General features: G+C 37.5%; 1 protein-coding gene across 1 annotated transcript; it reads left to right on the forward strand.

Moving 5' to 3' along the window:
* The first annotated feature begins 84 nt into the window (after positions 1 to 84).
* PSMG2 (proteasome assembly chaperone 2) lies at positions 85 to 20,229 on the forward strand. Its single transcript, XM_030336856.1, has 7 exons — positions 85 to 245; positions 3,527 to 3,698; positions 7,284 to 7,342; positions 10,176 to 10,294; positions 11,150 to 11,323; positions 18,973 to 19,093; positions 19,920 to 20,229. Exons 1-7 carry the CDS (start codon positions 189 to 191, stop codon positions 20,016 to 20,018), a joined length of 801 nt encoding a protein of 266 aa, XP_030192716.1. The 5' UTR covers positions 85 to 188; the 3' UTR covers positions 20,019 to 20,229.
* Positions 20,230 to 21,709: the final 1,480 nt, after the last annotated feature.

Consider the following 21,709-nt stretch of genomic DNA (forward strand, 5'->3'; position numbering starts at 1 on the left):
CAGGTAGCTGGACGGGCCCTTCAGGACCCCACGCCGAGCGACTCCACGGCCCCGCCCCGCGGCCCCGTCGCTAGGGGCTCTGGGGACTCCAGCGCGCGGACGGAGCGAGGCGCTCGCGGTTTCGCGCTCGCGTCGCCTGCGTTTCCTCTAGGTCAGTGCTCGCCCAGTCCTTCCATTTCGGTGCGACCATGTTTGTTCCCTGCGGAGATTCTGTCCCCGACCTCGCAGGCTTCACCTTCCTAATGGTGAGTCCCCGCTTTCTCGAGCTCCGCCTGCTTGGCTTGGGGTGCTGTCTGTCGGGAGGCGCCTGGGGGGCCGCCACCGCGCCTCGAGGTCTTTCACTCGCCCTGGGACAGAAGACGGTGCTTGCTTAAAACGGGGAGGTTGTCGCTGGAGTCCGGGCTGCAGAAAGATTCTTTGTTGGCGCTATCACCAGACGTTTCTGAGACTAGAGTTTGTAGTCTTAACTGTAAAACGTAATGTGTTTGATTATTATTGGTAACGTTGTACGTAGGTTGTGCGGGCCATCTTCTTTTCGATGTATCCTAGAAAATCTTTTTTTCCAGCTAGTAGCAGAGCCTTTCTTAAGCTGGCAGGGCTTTGTCATTAACCAGATAACTACAGAAAAGGAAACCTTGCCAGTACCTAACACACGGTTTTATTGCTCCTAAAATTGCCCATATTCAGTCACTGTTTCAATAAACAGTCTATTAGAATAAGAGTAGGTCCTTGTCCTCAAGGAGTGTCCAGTTTAGTTGGAAACACACGTAAATCAATAAGGGCAATAAATGCTAGCATAGCACTTTGTAAAGGGCACAGAAGAACCCTAGGATTTGTTGGGAGGGGGAGGGACACAGGGACCCGTTAAAAAAAAAAAAAAAAAGCTTCATATGTGGAATCTGGAAAAAAAAAACCCAACTTTATAGATAAAGAGAACAGGTTGGTGGTTGCTAGAGGCAGATGAGAATGAGAGCTGCTTGGATGAAATAGATGAAGGTAGTCAAAAGGTACAACTCTACAGTTATAAATAAGTCCTGGGGATGTAATGTACAGCATGGTGACTGTAATTAATAGTACTGTAGTGTATATTTGAAATTTGCTAAGAGAGTAGATCTTAAAAGTTCTCATTACAAGGGGTGCCTGGGCAGCTCAGTTAACTCTGACTTCGGCTTAGGTCATGATCTCACAATTTGTGAGTTCAAGCCCCACATCTGGCTCTGTGCTGACAGCTCAGAGCCTGGAGCCTACTTTGGATTCTGTGTGTGTCTCTCTCTGTCTTAAAAATAAATAAAACATTAAAACATTCTTTTAAAAAGTTCTCATTACAAGAAAAATTTGTATCTGATTGATGTTAAGTAAACATTGTGGTAATCATTTCACAATATGTATATACATATATATATCAGCTGATATATGTTTATACCTGAAACTGATACACTGTTATATGTCAGTTATATCTTAATTTTTTAAATGATGATAATCACTTTTGGGCAATTCTCACCTTAATGCATGCAAGAAATATCAGTGAATGCTAAAATTTGTGATGATGTACTGTTGAAGGAAATTTTGTAGTATTTCATAGTATCTCTCTGAAAAATATTTGTTAATCACAAAAGAGAAAAGCATCCTTCCAGGAGATATCTGGCAGAAGAAAAAAAAAGATTCGTGGGGAAAGTAATGTCTAAGAGATTATTGGCGGTAACCTTGACCGTTATCAGTAAAGTGGCAAAGGGAGGGAAGCCATATTGGAGTGGGCTGAATAAGTGGAAGAAGAGATAGAGAATATATGTATGTATTTGTTCATTAATTCAGAGATAAAGCGCCTGAATGCTTGTGCTTTAGTGGACAGCTGTTGGGAATTTTGGTTATAGAGAGACACCAAGAAGTGAGGTGGTAGCTAGGGGAGTATGTAGGATCAAGGGAGGGTATTTTAGAAGGAAAGATTATAGCGTGTGTGTATATATATGTATACATACATACATACATACACATACTGATGAGAAGAATACAATAGTGAGGAAAGTGTAGATGATACAGGAGAGAAACGGTCTAAATTAAGTAGCAGAATCCTTGGGAAGGGTAAGGGAATTACAGAAGATAACCAAGAGATTAGTAGATGAGAGCAATGAGAAGTGGGAGACCACTCTGAGGGACCCAGAAAAATAAGAGGAAATGGAGATGGGGGAAGCAATTGCTAGAAGAATGCAAAGGAAGGGCTATTTTAAAGAGATAAGTAGAATCAATAAAAATTAGCCATGTATTATAAGTAGTTGGTAGGAGAAAAGGAAGAAGTTTTTTAGTTTAGGTAATTGAGTAATTGTTTCACTTTTGAAATACAAAACATGAGGACAAGTTTGGGCAACAGTTTAGTTTTGTACATGTTGAATGTGCATTGCCTATGAGAGAATCATGGGGAGATATCCATTAGTCTCTGGAGTTGAGATAAATGTTCTGGGCGATAGGTAGAGGTTTGGCAGTTGGACTGTTTGAAGTCATGGGGGTAAATATGTGTGTGTGTTCAACGTAAAAAGAAGCTGACTCTAACCTTTATGCACTAACAAAGCAAAGGGAAAGATGACCCAAGAAGCCTTTATACTTGCTTTCCCACTGCATAAAGTGTTTTTTTTCCCTGGTCTTTGTATGGCTGTCTTCCTTAAGTCTCCCAGGTCTATAGTTGACTGGTCACCTAAAGTCTTTCCTTGATCACCCTGTTTAAAATTGCAACCAAACACATATACACTCTCACTTAATTTTTCTCCATAGCACTTACCTCTGTATATAGGCATATCTCAAAGATATTGTGGGTTTGGTTTCAGATCACAGCAATAAAGTGAATCTCACAATAAAGCCAGTCAGATGAATTTTTTGGTTTCCCAGTGGATGTGAAAATTATGTTTATACTATAATGTATTAAGTTTGCATTATGTCTAAAAAGACAATGTACATACCTTAATTTTAAAATATGTTATTGCTAAACAATGCTGGCCATCATCTGAGCTTTTGGTGAGTCATAATCACCATAGATCAAATGATAACAAATATAATAATAATGAAAAAGTTTGAAATATTGAGAGAATTACCAAAATGTGACAAACACAAAGTGAACAAATGCTGTTGGAAAAATGGTGCCAAAAGACCTGCTTGAGGCTGGGTTGCCACAGACATTCAAGTGCCATAAAATAAAGTACGCCTGTATTATTTCACTATTTTATTATATTTAACTACTCCCTTACTAGAATGAGAGTTCCACGAGGCAGGAATTTTTATCCGTTTGTCTTCCTGCATTCCTAGTGCTTAGAGCAATGATTGGCACATAGTCGGTTTTCAATAAGGTGTTAAACCAATAGTCTCCAAAGTAGAGGAAGCCCCTGCTGACACCTTGTTGAAGCTAATGCAAAGAGTCCATATTTAGTTCTGATGCACCTGAGCATAACCATTCAGATGTAGTCCTGTGATTATTGTCTTCTGTCTAAGCTTTTAAAAGTGCTGCTAATTTTGATTACTTAATGAACATTTTTTATTTCAGCCAGCAGTATCTGTTGGAAATGTTGGCCAGCTTGCAATAGATTTGATTATTTCTACACTGAATATGTGTAAGATTGGTTACTTCTATACTGATTGTCTTGTGCCAATGGTTGGAAACAATCCATATGCAACTGCAGAAGAAAATTCAACAGAACTCAGTATAAATGCTGAAGGTATGTAAGGTTTTTGCATGTTTTATTCTCTTACAAGGAAGAGTTGTTTTAAATCAGAAATAGATTCAATGGATATTGTTTTATAGCATATATTTATTTAGTGCCAGTTTTGTGCAGTATTTATGACCTGGTCATATTGTCCTATTGTACATCATGGTTTTAGTTCTTAGTCTTTTCTAAATGGCAGCTCCTAAGATGACTGTACTTATATTTTTTACTAGAATTTGAGATTTCCTTTTTTTTTAACATAAAGGTTTTTTGTCCTTCTTTTATCCTCAGTTTTAATTTCTGATCTTTCTGGCAAGTATAAGCACCACTAATACTAGAGAAAGGGGTAAAGAGAATTCCACCGAGCTCAGTCCTGTATGTTTAACATGTGCTACCTTACGTAGGCCTGATAGTTATCCTCTCATGTTATTATAGAATCCATAATAATATAATATTAATAAGGCTCAGAGAATTGAGTTGCCTAATACTACTAGTAGACATAGGCTTTTACCATGCCATAAATCTCCATAATTCCTCATTGCACTGTCATGTTTGTTTTAATTGGGGAACACAGTTGACATTGCCGTGACCACTGTGTTTATAGTACAGAACTGCTCTGAGTGAGTGGGGGAAAGCTATTGATCATGAAGCACAGGAGCACCCACTTGCTTCGTTTGATGACAAGGTGCTCTGTTGGCTTCTCAGTGTTCTGTTTACCATAAGACTGAATTCAGCTATTGCCTTAAAGGATAAAGTACTAGAAATAGTAGAACTAGAATTTATATACTTCCACTAATGATAACAACTATCATTTTATATGAGCTGAGCACTGTGTGCATTAATACTCTTTACATGTATTAATCCATTTAATCCTCACAACTACTCTATAAGTAGTCTTATAGATGAGGAAACCATTGTACAAAGAAGTTAAGGTCACATGACTAATAATTGGTATACCTGAGTTTCTAATCAAGGCTCTGGCCCCTGAGACCTGTTTCTTAAGCACCACACCACCCTGATGGACCTTCACACTAGTGGAAGACCCACTGGCTTTTCTCTGACACAAACTCACAACAAGTCAATTGGCTATGTCCTTTAATCTACTTTATCTATTTTTAAGATGAGGTATTTTGAAATAAATTATAGATATCATGACATTCCACCTCTAAATACGTATTTGTCTTTTTAAAGAACGTTTTCTTTATAGCTAAATACTATCACATTTAACAAAATTAGTAATTTCTTAATATCTTAACTATACCCTATCCATATTCAGACTGTTCCAGTTTACCCCAAAATGTCCTTCAAAGTTAGTTTGTCTAAACCAAGACCCACTAGGGGCACCTGGGTGGCTCTGTTGGTTAAGCACAGAGCCTGGAGCCTGTTTTGAATTCTGTGTCTCCCTACTGCCCCCCGCTCACACACTGTCTCTCTTTCTCTCTTTCAAAAATAAATAAACATTAAAAAATAATAATAAAAAAATAAACTAAGACCCACCATAGTACTTCTGATTGTTATGCCTCGGAAACTTTTTACTGTAGAGCAGTCTCTTTTTTTTTTAATCCCTTCATGAAACTAATTTATTGAGGAAACAACTAGATCCATTGTCCTATTGAATGTCCTATCTTCTGCATATGTCTTATAACTTCCTTGTAGTGTCATTTATCTTGGTCCCCTAGTGTCTGTATTTTCTGTAACTTCTTAGATCTAAAGCCTTGATTAGATAAAAGCTACATATTTTATACCAGAAAACATGAAAGGTGATGTTGCTTTTGTATTGTATCACCTCAGAAGAGAAAAGTAATGGGAAGCAGGATCTTAAAAAAGATTTTCCTGATACACTGATGATGAATATGAGTGCTAATATTGTAGGAGGTGGTATGTCTTACATTTTGCTCACTCCCTACAGATGTATCCTCTTCCCATTAAGTCTGTTGAATTGCACTAAATGTGCACATCAGAGATAGATTACAGGCCTAAGTGGCTCATGTTTTAGTCCCTTTCCCCTAAATTTGTGCTCTTTTCCCTAATTCCTAAATTTCTACTCTTACCTCCTTTGTCCTGAAAATACCTGGAGGTCATTAGGCTTGCTGCTTCAGCATAGCCCCTAGTCACTACCCCAGTCCAACACTCCCCAAAAGAGCTATAGCTGGAGAGACATGATCTGCCAAAGGATTTACTGGAATCTGGGTTATTTGTAAATTATTTTACAGTAACTAAAATTTTACTCTTTAGCACAGTGGCCTAATCATGCCTCTAAGAAACTCCATATTTTGTCCTTGGTTCTCATTCTCAGAGGTGAGGTTGGGCAGGGACATGTTAAGCGTCAGTACAGTAGGCCCCCTTGTAGAATGTGAGTGAAGGTTGTGGATCCTTTTCCTTGAAGAAGAGCACACACCTTGACTCAGAAAATTTTACATATTATCTTGCATGTTATCTTTCAAAAACTTCTAAAGAACACAAATGTACCTATTCCAGGGATTTTATTATATGGCTAACATTCTCTTGCATTTTATTCCTTCTCTAAATCCCAATGAGTGTTGCTCTTCTCCAGAGAGAAGAGGGGAGCATAACTTTTTTTTTTTTAAAGAGAGAGAGAGAGAGAGCAGGGGTGCCTGGGTGGCTCAGTCGGTTAAGCGTCTGACTTAGGCTCAGGTCGTGGTCTTACGGTCCATGAGTTTGAGCCCTGTGTCAGGCTCTCCTGATAGCTGAGAGCCTGGAGCCTGCTTCAGATTCTTTGTCTCCCTTTCTCTTTGCCTTTCCCCTGTTCTCACTCTGTCTCTCTCTCTCTTTCTTTTTCTCAAAAATAAATAAACATTTAAAAAAAAAAAAAAAAGCATGTGTGAGGGATAGGGGCAGAGGGAGAGAGAGAATCCTAAGCAGGCTCCCACTCAGCACAGAGCCTGACATGGGGTTCGATCTTACAACCCTGGGATCATGACCAGAGCCAAAATCAAGAGTTGGATACTCAACCAACTAAGCCACCCAAGTGCCCCTTTTTGTTTTTTGTTAGTTTTTAGCTAAGAACATTCTTTTTTATGTTTTATTTATTTTTTTGAGAGATTGTGCAGGTGGGGGGGGGGGCGGGCAGAGAGAGAGAGAAGGATAGAGGATCCGAAGCAGGCTCTGCGCTGACAGGCTGACAGCAGAGAGCCCAATGTGGGGCTCGAACTCACAAACTGTGAGATCATGACCTGAGCCAAAGTAAGACACTCAACCGACTGAGCCACCCAGGCACCCCTTAAATAAAAACATTCTTAAGAATGATTTCATGTATCATAACACCAGAAGTTTCTGGGGAATTCTTCCCTGATTCTACAATCACAGTCAGAAGAAATATAATTTTATATTTTCTTAACAGTTAACCTTTCAGAAATGAATCTGTTTATTGAATAAAGCCCACAGGTGCATTTTAAGGTACTTCTAAAATGTTCTATTTTAACTGAATGATATAGTTCATATGTTTTATATTTAATTATTGAAAATATTAGGTATAAAAGTTCTTACAATTCAATATTAGTTTTTATGTTAGTAATTTCACTTGTATAACTCCATCATTTTAACTCTCATGATTTCATTTTCTTTTTGTCTTTGTAGTATATTCATTGCCTTCAAAGAAACTAGTGGCTCTTCAGTTAAGATCCATTTTTATTAAGGTTAGTATATTTGTCTTTTTAAGTTGATTGAAGTGAAATGTAATGAGAAAATACTAAGTATTATTAAGAATTAAGATTCAAAACTCAGTTCTGCTCTTTTTACTGTATGTACGGTTAAGAAAAGTCTGATTCTATAGAGAACCAATCTTAGAATAGGTGTTACCATCATTTACTGATTGATTATATTGAAAGGAAATGAGGCATACTGTTTGGATCTTATATATTCCCAATTTAGGTAACATGGGTGAAAACATTTAAACAAATGAATATTTTGGATTTAGTCCATTTGTATTACATTTCAACCAGTGACATCTACATATAAATTATGTACATGTCAAAATAAATTCTGAATCTAACTTCTTTCCTCTTCCACCACTACCACTCTTGTCCAAATCACTGCCTTCTCTCCTACCCCTAATTCTATTCTTGCTCTGCCCACTTCCATAAATACCTAATTGTCTGCAGATAGCACCACCAGTTATCCTTTAAACCTAAATCAAATCCATCACTTCTCTTTTCAGACCCTCTGGTGGTTTCCTGTTTTCATCCCAGTGAACTCCCAGCCCTTACTGTGACTTATTAGGCTCTACCTCTGTGCTGGTATGGTAGCCACTATCCACATGTAGCTATTTAAATTTTGATTTATAAACTAAAATAAAATTAAAAATTCAGTTCCTCCTTCACACTAGACACATTTGAAGTTCTCCATAGCCATGTGTGGCAAGCAGCTGCCATAAAGAGCACTTCCATTATCACAGAGAGTTCTCTTGGACAACTGCTTTACTTAATCGAACTTAGAGCCATTCCTGTTTGCTCATTAATAGTTTCCCTCTTTCATTAACCCTGCTTTAGCCACACTGGTCTCCCTGTGTTGTTCAGACAGATTAAGCTCACTCCCATCTCAGAGTCTTTACATTATTTTCTCTGCCTGGAATACTTTTCTTCTAGATACCTAAATGGTTTACTTCCTTCAGTCCTTGCTTAAATGCTGCCTCATCAGAAAGGCCTCCCCTGACTACCCTATTGTCTTATCCTGGGGTGGTTTTCTTCACAATTCATCACTACTTAGAGTATCATATATTTGTTTATTATCTACCTCTAATATAAAGTAAGTATTCTGAGAGAAGTGACAGTGTATCACTCACTTTCATATCCCCAGCTTCTAGAAAAGTATGTAGCATGTAGAGGAGCTCTTAGTAATGTTGGTTGAGTCGATTAAGGTACCATCTGTTAAGAAGGTCAGAAAATTATCAGCTTACTCCATCTTAGTTATATTATTATGTAAATGGAATCTCATGGCATGTACTTTATGTCTAGCTTCCTTTACTCAACATTCTGTTAGTGAGGTCCATCCATGTAGTTCGAAGGAGAGGTCGTGTTGTTCATTCTCACCTCTATGTGGGATTCTGTTGTATAATAAGCCTAATTTATCCAATGTACTGTTAATGGAATGTTAGGTTTTTTTCTAGTTTGAGACAACTGTGAATAGTGCTATGATTATTTTAATATTCATATTAGATCCACTCTTTACTTTCTTTAGTTAACAATACCATACCCAAAGTTTTGCAGTGAGAGTTGCTAATATTTTTCCATTATGCTATGTGGCTTTTTCTGTTCTCTTCCTAATACCAGTGTAAGTTCAAGAATTAAGAAAGACAAACATGTCTGAATGAAATTTTTGGTAGATGGGAATAGTGATTTCAAAATAGCTAACATTTATGAGCATTGATTTCTTCACACCAATATGGCTGTGAGTACTTTATATAATATTACTCTACATAAGCATCTCAACAGTGTGACAAAGCAGGTATTAACATATCCTCATTTGTAAAATGAGATTTCAGAAACTGAAACACAGTTTTTAATTTAATCAGGCTGTACCATCTCCCTAGTTGAAGAACTAGCTATTTTCTTATCTGCATTTTAAATTTTATTGAATAATTATTTAATAGCGGTCTGTGAGAAGAATTTCCATAAAGTAATTTTCCCCCCAAAATTGTATAATCCACTTCCCAGATTAACCAACTGTTAATATCTTGCCATACCTGCTTGATTCTCTCTCTCTGCATGTGCATGCAGTTTCCTTCTGCCAAATAATCCAAAAGTAGGCTGGTGATGTTATGATATTTACCCATAAATAGTTCAGCATGTATCTCTCCTTCATGACATTCCCTTCACAACCACAGCAGCATTATCACACCTAAGAAAATCAGCTCTTAATGAATTATTCAGTAGTATCATAAGAATATTCAAATTTCCCCAATTGTCCCAAAATATTCTTCAGTTTTGGAACCTTCAATCAAGGTTCACATGTTACATTTGGCTGTAATGTCTTTTTAGTTGTTAGCCTTTGACGTAGAAGTGGCCTCCTTTTTCTGTTCTTCATAGTATTCACTCTTCGAGGATTCATGCCAGATGTTCAGCATCCTAGATTCACCTAATCATTTCCTGATCAGATTCAGGTCAGAAATTTCTAGCAAGAAGATCTCATAGATGACCATGTGATAGTTTTTATAGATGACCATGTGATAGTTTTTAAGTAACAATAGATTAAGTAGAGAACTGGGAAATTTTCCTTTGTCCATCAGCATAGAATTTTTTGAAACTAGATTTCTTGTGATTTATTTCTTAATTGTAAAGCTACAATAACAATTCATTTGCTCTTCGTCTCTCACCTTCAGTTTAAGGACAGGAAAGTAGAAGTAAAAATAATTATAATTTTAATACATAAATTATCATCACATAAAGCTAATAAAATATTTATATAATACTCTTATTATATGCTAAGATCTAACTTTGAGACTTTCTTTTATTCTTTCAATGGTATACGAAGTATAAATCAAAGCCATTCTGTGAAAAACTGCTTTCCTGGGTGAAAAGTAGTAACTGTGCCAAAGTTATTGTTCTTTCAAGCAGTCATTCATATCACCGTAATGACCTACAGCTTCGCAGGTATGCTTTTGCCTTTGAAAAGTTTTGTTTTAATTTATGCAATATTATGATGGTGTCTCTATTAAAAAGCTAAAATAAGTTTTAAAAGTTATGTATATTTTTACCTCCCCTCTCTGGAATTTAGAAAGATGATAAAGTCAGGAGATAGGAGGGAGTATGGTTAGTAGTGTTATGGTTGAGGCAGAAGGAAGGCTTTGGTGTAAAGATATAGATTGTTCTGGAACTGTGCTTCGGTTGTTTGGTATGGTGTGTGGTGACATTACAGAGCTGAGCTGATAAAGAGAAAGAGGAAAGATTCATTGGATGATTTTTGGAAAATTGAATTCGTATTTCTATTTATTCAGTCATTGCAGAAATCCAGTTGCCTCTAAGTATAAATCAGGTATGTCACACTGAATTCCTAAATATAAGGCAAAGTATCCAAGAGATAGAAATATAAACTATTTCATTATCATTTCCGCACCTATAAAATCATGATGAAAAGCATTAGCCAAGACTAACCTTTCAAAACTGGAGCTAATTTCTAGGAATCTCACAATAAACATACAATTCTAGGAATCTCACAAAAGTCCTCTTGGCCAGAAGGGAGCATAGCTTGTGGGAAATTGATTATCTTCATGCTGACCTTGCCTTAGTTTAAGTTGGTCTGGGTCCTTATGCTCTCTCCTAAGTGTGTAAATAGCAAGCCAGAGCAATATTTTTATATGCTATTCTTCCGTAGACTGCTGAAACTTGTGCTTTGCTTTTGCAACAAAATACACATGGAACAAATAGTATTTGCTAAAAGAACTGATACTTGCCTTAATGTTCAAATTTATTATGTTTTTAAAAACTGAATTATATGATTGCTTCTAGTACTCCTTCAGATACCTGCTTACACCTTTCTTGCAAAAAAACTGTTCAAAATAAAATAAAGAGCCTGAACTGGGAAGAAATGGAAAAAAGCCCATGCATTCCTGAAATAGATGATTCTGAGTTTTGTATCCGTATTCCTGGAGGAGGTATCACAAAAATACTCTATGATGAAGGGTGAGTTTGTCTGTTTGTTCATTTGTTCCCCCACCTTATTTAAAAATGAAAGTAGGAAGGGCTGGCTCAGGCCGTAGAATGTGTGACTCTTTGATCTCTGGGGTCACCAGTTCAAGGCTCACATTGGGTGTGGAGCCTACTTAAAAATAATGAAAGTAAGATAAGTGGGAGAGTGTGTTGGATTACTTATCAGAACTTTGAGAATATGTTTATATATTTACACATCACATAATTTAAGTGTGGTAAAATATACGTTACATTAAATTTAACCATTTTTAAGTGTACAATTAAGTGGCATTAATGCATTTACAGTGTTGTATATCCATCACCATCTGTCCACTTTCAGAACTTTGTCATCGTTCTAAACAGAGAATCTGTACTCATTAAATAATAACTCCTACTTATTTCTGCAAAGCCCATACTAATATCCTCACTTTCATTTCTGATTTTAGTAATTTGAGTTTTCTTTTATTCTTAGTAAATTTTGTTGATCTTTTCAAATAACTACTTTTGGTTTTATTGATTTTCTCTATTGTTTTTCTGTTTTCTATTTATCTCCACTCTAATCTTCATTATTCCCTTTCTTCTGGTAACTCCAGGTTTAGTTTCCCTTTCTTATTATAGTTCCTAAGATGTAAACTTAGGTCATCAATCTGAGAAATTTCTTCTTTTTAAATACATGCATTTACAGCTGAAACTTTTCCTCATACTCTACTTTAGCTGCAACTCTTAAATTCAGCATGTTGTTTTCATTTTCTTTCTCCTGTATTTTTCTGATTTCCCATGTGATTTCTTCTTTGACCTATGTCTTCCTTGACTGTATTAATTTCCATATATTTGTGAATTTTCTGGTTTTCCTTCTGTTGTTGAGTCCTAGTGTCATTCTACTATGATTGAAAAAGACACTTTGTATGATTTTCATCTTTTTAATTTATCAAGTCTTATTTTGTGCCCTACCAAAGGTCTGTCCTGGAGAATGTTTCATGTGCACCCAAGAAAAATGTGTATTCTGCTTGTGTTGAGTGGGATGTTCTGTATACATCTGTTAGGTTTAATGGGTGTATGGTGTTGTGTAAGTCCCTCTATTTCATTATGAATCAGTCCGTTTGGTCCATTATTGAATGTGGAGTGTTGAAGTCTCCCACTGTTATTGTAGCCCTGTGTCTAATTCTCCCTTCAATTCTATGCTGCTTATATATTTTGGGGCTCTTGTTTGTGAATATATCTTTGTATTTATCACATTTTCTTGGTGAATTGGCCCGTTTATTCATATATAATGGCTTTCTCCATCTCTTACAACCGTTTTTGATATTTTGTCTGATATTTTACAGCCACCCTGCTCTCTTGTTGGTTACTATTGTGTGGAATATCTTTTTCCATCTTTTCATTTTCAAACTATGTGTGCCTTAATATTCAAAGTGAGTCTCTTATAGACGGTAAATAGATCATTTTTTAATCCATTCTGCTAGTCTGTGTCGTTTGATTAGAAAGTTTAACCGTTGCATTAAAAGTAATTACTAATGAAGGAATTGTTATTCTGCTGTTTTCTGTATGTCTTATACCTTTTTTGTTCTTCATTTACTGCTTTACTGCCACCTTTTTTATAGGGACATCTTTTGATTCTCTTCACATTTCCTTTTGTGTATATTCTAAAGATACTTGCTTTATGGTTTCCATGGTGAGTGCATGTAACATTCTTAAGTTATAACAGTCTGAGTTGATACTAACTTCAGTTGCATACAAAAACTACTACTGGTCACACTATCTCCCCCCAACCCTTATGATATTGTCACAAATTACATCTTTATGTCTTATATGCCCAATAACAGATTTATAGTTATTTTTGTGCATTTTTCTTTTAAATTCTCTGCAGTTGCTCTTGATTGATCTTTGAGAATCACTAACAGTTAGCAGGCAAGTGAAAGTAAAGGAGGAAACTAGAAAGAGATCTTTTTTTCTTTAAGCCCCTTTTTGTAAATTGACTTTTATGACTTATATGATGGCCCAATCTGCCATCAGATTTGTAGACACTTACACTATCCCCATTTTTGCCGCCTTTATTCCCTTAGCTTCCTGTTTCATATGACCCGAGGCTAAATTTAGGGCTAACCAGTAGGCCTTGCTGTATGCTTCAACTCCCTCTGACTTTTCCTCCTTGCTAGGAGTTGATTTGCCTGGTGGGTTCATGGAAAACAGAGCCAATGGTGTTTAGAAGGTGGCTTCTACTGCTAGTACTCTCTGCTCTCCCATGAGGAGACATGAATAAGGAGCACCACTTGTGCTGTCAGTGGTGGCTCTAGAGAAGTGGGCAGAGCTAACCTTAGAAAAAAATTGTGTCCCCGTTACCATTGCTGAAAGTCCACCAAAAATCTGCCTCCTTACTTAACATAATAAATTTCAAGAGTATAATCCTAGCCTTGCAAAGTAGAATGACTGGTTTGCTTGCTCTGAAATCTGCATTGTGATTTCTATATGACCTGAAGAAGTCATAATAGTAACATAAGTAGTAGTCATGGTGTTAGCAAATTATGTGCCTGGTACTTTCTGTGCACCTTACATCTATTAAATTATTTAATTCTCATACTGACCTTATAGATATGTGCTATTAACTACATGTTATAAACAAAAAAATTGAAGGGCTGCAAGGTTAAATAACTGCTAAAAGCCATATGAGTAACATGTGGCAGAGCCAAGATTCAAACGTAGGCATCCGGCCCCAAATTCTGCACTTTTAACCACTTCACTCTAGAGCTAGCACTCATGGTCCAGGATCATAGTGAGCTTTATTCTTTGTCTAAAAGTTGAACCTATTCCTTGTTATTTGTAATTATTTATGCCCCTGCTTCTTTCTGAAATATCTAAGACTTCTGTCAGAAAGGATACAGGCATTTCAGCTTGTTTTCCTAATACACCTTGTTTTGTCCATCTCTGGCCATACTTGTGTACCATTCCAGCTTTCTGTTTTTCCCTTAAAACCTGCTCATTTCTTTTCACTTTTCTTTTTTTCCAGTCTGTCACCCATTCGTGTTTTTACTTCTTTTCCTGTCTAGCTTATTGCTCATCATATAAAATATCACTTCAGAATATAAAAATATTCTTTTACCACAGCCTGGAAGCCATGGCTACGTAATCATTCTCTGGCCTGCCCTGCAAACCACCAGCTTTCAGTCCTTCTTTTGCTTCATTCAGGCCACATCATTTGTAGCCTAGACTGCTGTTAGTCTGATTGGGGTGTCATAGCAAAATAAAATCAGCAGGGTGGCTTAAACCACAAAAATTAATTTGCTCACAGTTCTAGAGGCTAGAAGTCTGAGATTGGGGAGCCAGCATGGTTGAGTTCTGGTGAAGGCCCTCTTCCTAGCTTGCAAATGGCTGCCTTCTGGCCGTATCTTCAGATAGCAGAGACCTCTGATTCCTTCTCTCCTTACAGAGCCACAGTGCTGTCAGATTAGGGCCCTACCCTTATGACTTGGTTTACTCTCAATTACCTGTGCAGGTCCCATCTCCAGATGGAATTGCATTGGGGGTTAGGGCTTCAGCATATGAGTTTTGGAGGGGTGTGAGTTTAGTCTGTAGCTGCTTCCATCAAGATCTCTTGATTGATTCCCCCGCCTCCTTCATTATGACTCCGTTTAATCCATCTTCAGTATTGCTAAAATCAACCTTCTGAAATTCAGAACTGGGGCACCTGGGTGGTTCAGTCAGTTAAGTCTCCAGCTTTGGCTCGGGTGATGATAACACAGTTCGTGACTTCGAGCCCTGCGTCAGGCTCTGTGCTGACAGCTCAGAGCCTGGAGACTGCTTCAGATTTATGTCTCCTCTTTCTCTGACCCCCCCCCCCCCCGGGCTCACACTCTGTCTCTCTCTCAAAAATAAACATTAAAAAAAAATTGAAAAATAAAATTAAATTCAGAACTGATCACAACATTCCCAGAGTAAAATCCATCAGTAGTGGGACGCCTGGGTGGTTTAGTCGGTTAAGCATCTGACTTCAGCTCAGGTCATAATCTCACAGTTTGTGAGTTCGGGCCTCGTGTTGGGCTCTGTGCTGACAGTTCGGAGCCTGGAGCCTGCTTCAGATTCTGTGTCTCCCTCTCTCTGACCCTCCCCCATTCATGCTCTTTCTCTGTCTCAAAAATAAACATCAAAAGAAAAAATTTTTTTTAAATCCATCAGCAGTTTTACTTGCTTTATGCAGAATCTGGTTCATATTTCTTAATGTGTCATATAAGGCCCTGCAGGATCTCCTTGCCTGGCTCATTCCTTGGTGCCCTGGACTCCAGCTAAACTACTAGCAGTCATGGTTTCCTAAAAGCTGTCTCATTCTTCCTTGCCTTGTCCCATGTACTTTCTCCTATTGTCTCCCTTGCAAAAACCAACCCAGTTTCTAAGAGTCACCTCGTACAGCACTCCTCTGTGTCCTTACATGCTTCTCCCTCTGCACAAGGAAGTTACTACTCTCTTTGTATTCCCACAGCTCTCTGCACCTTCACCCTGACTGCTTAGTTCTTTACAAATTAGCCTCCTCCTTTTGCTCCACTCAGTGTTAGAGTAATGATCTCAGACTTGCCATCTTGCCATAAGCAACTGGAAATTGGCCAAAATTAATGAAACAACTGTTTTTCAGACTTGGACACCAGGCAGCACATAGTTGTGATCCCTGAGAGAAGGCAAATAAAGTCCTACAATTGCCCCCAACTTTCTGCTTGGAGATATTTTCTGGACTACAACACAGGGAGGGGGAGGGAACCTAAGCAGACCAGTCTTGCTGAGTTGAGGAGACAGATATCAGCATTGGGGAATGCTAGGACACTCGGAAAGTACAAGGCAGAGAACCATAGAAGGACTATTCAGAAGAGCTGTAGGGGTCTCTCTGAGTCTTTGAAGTCTAAGCCACACATGTGTAGGGTAAAATTCTGTGAGACCAAAGAATAACTTCTGGGTAGTTGTAAACTTGCCCACAGAGTTAGGTAGCAAAATATTATAAAAGTTAGACATAGTCATCATAGAATATTTGGAAAATATAGAATAGTCCAAAGAAACATTATTTATAATACTCAGTTCTGGGGTGCCTGGGTGGCTCAGTTGGTTAAGTGTCCAACTCTTGATTTCAGGCTCAGGTCATAATCTCACAGTTGTGATGAGATTGAACCCTGCATCAGGCTTCGTGCTGGGCATGGAGCCTGCTTAAGATTCTCTTTCTCTCTTTCTCTCTCTCTCTCTTTCTCCTCACCGCCCCCCTGCCCCTCTCCCCTTGCATGCGCACATGCTCTCTCTCCCTGTTTCTCCCCACCCCCCCATATATAGTATATATATATATATACACGTATATATACGTATATATGTGTGTGTGTTATATAACGTATCAGAAGTAACTACCATTACTAATTTTTCATTTGTTCTCTTCCCAACTCCTTTAAAAATATATCTGAATTAAATGCACATATCTGCAAGATATACCATGTCTACCTTTATAACTTTAGAGTTCATCCTGTTTAAAAATGTTTCTCACAAAATCAATTTTTTTAATTTTCTGACACACATCTTTTATTTCTTATAATCAAACCCTTGTTCAATGTTCAGTGTAATTATACATTCACTGCAATAAAGAATTTTTGAAATTGAAAAAAAACTCATCATAGAGCTTATATAATTTTGAATCCTTTTTTTCTTCCTCAGTGCACATCATGAATATTTGCTAAATTTTTGTAACATATATTTTGCCTTCCCATTATGAGAACAAATATATATTCTGATCTCTGGAAAAAATAATGTTAGTTACTCTAATAATAAGGGGTGGCAGTGGTGTGGCTGACCTGAAATCCCATATATTTAATGGGAATAGAAGTGCATTTATAATTAATAATGGATGTGTCTAGGTTTTTAATGTCACAAAGTAATAAAATTAGTCATTCTCCATTTGCATTTTTTTTTTTTTTCAATGTTTATTTTATTTTTGGGACAGAGAGAGACAGAGCATGAACGGGGGAGGGGCAGAGAGAGAGGAGACACAGAATCGGAAACAGGCTCCAGGCTCTGAGCCACCAGCCCGGAGCCTGACGCGGGGCTCGAACTCACGGACCGCGAGATCGTGACCTGGCTGAAGTCGGACGCTCAACCGACTGCGCCACCCAGGCGCCCCTCCACTTTTCATTTTTAGAGAGGTCCAGAGGATGGTATTAAAACTATTATGCTACTCTTTGTGTTACAAACTAGTAGTGGAGGCACTGTAAATTCAAGACCATACTTCATTTTTTAAGGTCGAGCTTTGAAAATGAAGGCACAGCCAGGGAGGCTAGCTAGCCTCCTCTAGGCAGGATCCATTTCTAAGGAATGTGTAGGATATGGAATCTTCTGAGTCATCACAGCTCACAGTGCTTCCATACAAAGCTTGAGAGCCTCTGTGATATTTGAGAACTACATATGGAGATGATGTAATTTGCTAACAACTTCCAATTTCTAATATTTAGAGACTGAGATGCTATGTTAGCCTCTCCTAGTACATCTGAGACTTCTGAACCTCCCTATCAGAGTCTTCTCCACATCTGATATCCCCTGCTTAGGAACCCAACTCACTTTATTTCTGAACCTCTCTATCAGTCATGTGCTCTCAAGTTTTAGCATCGTATTTTTCTCCTAGTTTTTTATTTTAGTGTATTAGAAAATATTTTTGCTTTTGTTAGCAAACAGGAAGCTTTTTGCATTGATTTACCTCCATCTCATCACTAGCTTGAGACATTTACAGCAAATAGGAGACTGTTTTGGAGTCAGAAAGACTCAGGTTCAAGTCCCACCTCTGCCACTTCCCAGATACAGAACTTTGAGCATGTTAAATATGCTTCAAGCCCTTTAAACTTCAGTTACTTCATCATACTGGCTAACACATTCATAGTATTGACTATGTATTGAGCATTGTGTTAACCACTTTCCTCTACTGCCTCCTTTACATGTCCCAACAACCTGTGAGGTAAGTTCTGTTGTGTTCCCTCTTTTACATATGAGACACACTGAAGCTCTGATTAAGTAACTTGCCTGACATGTCTGGTAAGTAGCAGAGCTAGAATTTGAATCCAGGCATTCTGTGTTCCCATTATTCCAAACTGATTCATTTATAAAATGGAGATAATTATAACTTCCTCAAGGATTGCTGAGGGATTGAATTATAAAATATGCAGACAGTCCTTAGCACATAATAAATCACTCAGTAGATAGAATCTGTAAGAAATAGCAATAAGTTTTTTTCCCTTTATTCTATTCCACACTTTTCCTTCACTGCTTTAGATTATTAATAACAAGGGTATTATTTTCTTTCAGTCTCTTTGCTATGGTGCTTCTGAAAATCACTGTCTTCTACAGCAGATCTGGAGAGTAGATCAGAACATTTTTCAGTGGGGATGTTTTTTCATGCAGCCCTATGTGATACACAAATTTACATATGCCCATGGTGGGCATTAATTACATGGCTTCTAGTTCTATCCCCACAAATACCATACATCTGGGGCAAGGGGGATAAATAAGTGATCTCATTAGGTGGCATCTTCTCCTTGCCTAAAACCTGGCAGATCGTCTTAGCTATAAAAACAGGCACACTGGAATCCGGGTCTTATATCAGTAGAAGAATACTTAATTTTTCTCTGTATTTATTATAGCTGTTCTAAAGAAATTCCAATGGTGGTTCTGCTGAAATTTGTGTCAGAAGGAGACAATATCCCAGATGCTCTAGGTCTTGTTGAATATCTTAATGAATGGCTTCAGATAATCAAACCATGTGTAAGTTTTACTACATTTAAGCCTCTGGTTTCTCCAGTTATGTATTTGTAAACTTGTATTTTATATTCTATATAAGTAGGCCAAATAAGTGAAAATTTGATACATCTTTATGTAAAATTTAGTTTAGCTCAGCTTTTGAAAAGATAAGAGAGCATTTAACCAACCAGTTATCTACAGTTGTTTCATTAAAGCTGATTTTCCAAAAAAGGAAAACTTTTAAGTACTTCATGGTATTAATTGGTCACATTGCATTAATCATATCAGACATATTTTTACAAGAATAAACAAATTTCTTTCAAATTCAGGATTTTTTTTTCAGGAAAGCAAAAGATATTTATGTAAGCAATACTGTAACTATTAAATACATTATAATTAAAATACTTTTCTCTGTTATAAGAGCATTACACCCAGGGAAATCAGTTAGCCTTTAGGCATAATAGAAGCACCGTAAGGCTGCTTTATATGATAGGTACTGTTTTTTAATTCATGCTTTTGCTAGGAACAAATTGATACAAATCACACAGCACTGATTTTTTTTATTTTTTTACCTCAGTTCCCTTCAAATTTGATTTTACTGGATGGACTTCACCCATAGCCTTTCTGGCATATCTTTATGATTTGGAACTTAAGGAAATCTATCTTCAGTTAATATAGAGACATGGAAATTTATTGCTTTGTTTTTACTTACAGTGAAACACAACTAAAAGTGTCAAAGTCAAAAAGAGCAGAAAAAAAAGAAACTAGAAAAGGGGTCTTATGCTACTTAAATGTGAAAAGGGGTTTGGTGGTAAAGTTGAAGGATTAAACTTTTTTTTTTTTTTTTCAGTTACAGTGTGATGACCCCACAGCATCTGCCTTGCAGTGGAAAATGCCAAGTTCATGGAGATTACTCTTTGGCAGTGGTCTTCCTCCTGCGCTTTTTTGATCTGTTTTCAGTTTTATAACTTATGTCTCAAGGTACTTATTACCAACACAACTGTTAAACAAATATTATCTGAGAATGTATTAGGAAATAAATCTTTTCACAGAAAATCTCAAAAAAAAAAATGGATTAACAAAAAGTTGTTTTGCCATGCATTTCAGTATTTACAACAAATGTAAATTTTGTACAATAAAATATTTCCTAAGTAACTTTATTTGAAATGTGTCCTTTTTTTTTTTTTTTTAAGTTTATTTTGAGAGAGAGAAAGCAAGCAAGCACAAATAGGGGAGGGGCAGAGAGAGAAGGAGAAAGAGAATCCTAAGCAGGCTCTCTTGCCGGCACAGAACCTGATGTGGGGGCTTGAACTTATGAACCCATGAGATCTCGACCTAAGCCAAAATCTGGAGCTGGACACTTAACCAACTGAACCACCTAAGGGCCCCTCTTTTGTTTTTTATTAACTCAGACTTCTGTATTAGTTTCCCATTTCTGCTATAATAAATTACCACAAACCTAGTGGCTTAAAACAATACAATTTATTATCTGGTAATTCTAGAAGTCAGAGGAACCCAAAATTAGTCCTCACTGGGCTAAAATCAAATCTCCAGGAACCAATACCAAGAAAATGGGAATCTATTAATTACATGACAAAGAATTGAAATTAATTGTCTTAAGGAAGCACAATGATCTACAAAAGAGCACAGACAACTAAATGAATCAAGACAACAATGCGTGAACAAAAAGAATATCGAAGAGAAACTGAAAACAACCATACGGAGTTCTAAAAAATTTTTCACAGGAGTTCAACAGCAGATTTGATCAAGCAGAGAAAAGAATCAGCAATTCTGACCATTGAAATTATCAGATCAGAAGAATAAAAACAAAAGTGGAGCAAGCCTAAGGGACCTATAAAATAGCATAAAATGGACAAATATATGCATTATGAGAGTTCCAGAAGGAGAAAAGAGAAAGGGACACAAATTAGAAGAAGTAAAGACTGAAAACTTCCCTAATCTGAGGAAGGAAATGGACATCCACATTTGAGAAGCTCAGAGAACTCCAGATAGAATGAACCTAAATAGCCCCACTCCCAAGACACTTTATGGGGAAAAATAAAACTGTCAAAAGTCAAAGACGAATCTTGAAAGTTGCAGGAGAAAAATGACTCATCACATGTAAGTGAGCCCCCACAAGATAATGAGTGGGTATCTCCGCAGAAAACTTAGACACCAGAAGGGAGTGGCTGAGAGATGTTAGCAACGTGAAAACATACAGAAATATAAAACTCTGGTAAGAGTAAATGGCCAAATACAGAATCCTATATTGCTGTGATGGTGGTCTGTAAAGTACTTTCAGTTCTGGTATAGACTTTAGAAGACAAAAGCATTAAAAATTACTATTAACTAGGGGCACCTGGGTGGCTCAGCTGAGTGTCCAACTTTGGCTCAGGTCACAACCTCCATGGTTTGTGAGTTCGAGCCCTGCGTTGGGCTCTGTGTTGACAGCTCGGAGCCTGGAGCTTGCTTTGGATTCTGTGTCTCCCTCTCTCTTCTCTGCCCCTCCCCTGCTTGCACTCTGTCTCTTTCTGTCTCTCTAAATGTTAAAAAAAATTTTAAAAAGGGGTGCCTGGGTGGCTCAGTTGGTTGAGTGTCCAACTTTGGCTCAGGTCACGATCTCCGTGGTTTGTGAGTTCG

This window comes from Lynx canadensis, chromosome D3 (genome assembly GCF_007474595.2).
Source record: "Lynx canadensis isolate LIC74 chromosome D3, mLynCan4.pri.v2, whole genome shotgun sequence".
NCBI lineage: Eukaryota > Metazoa > Chordata > Mammalia > Carnivora > Felidae > Lynx > Lynx canadensis.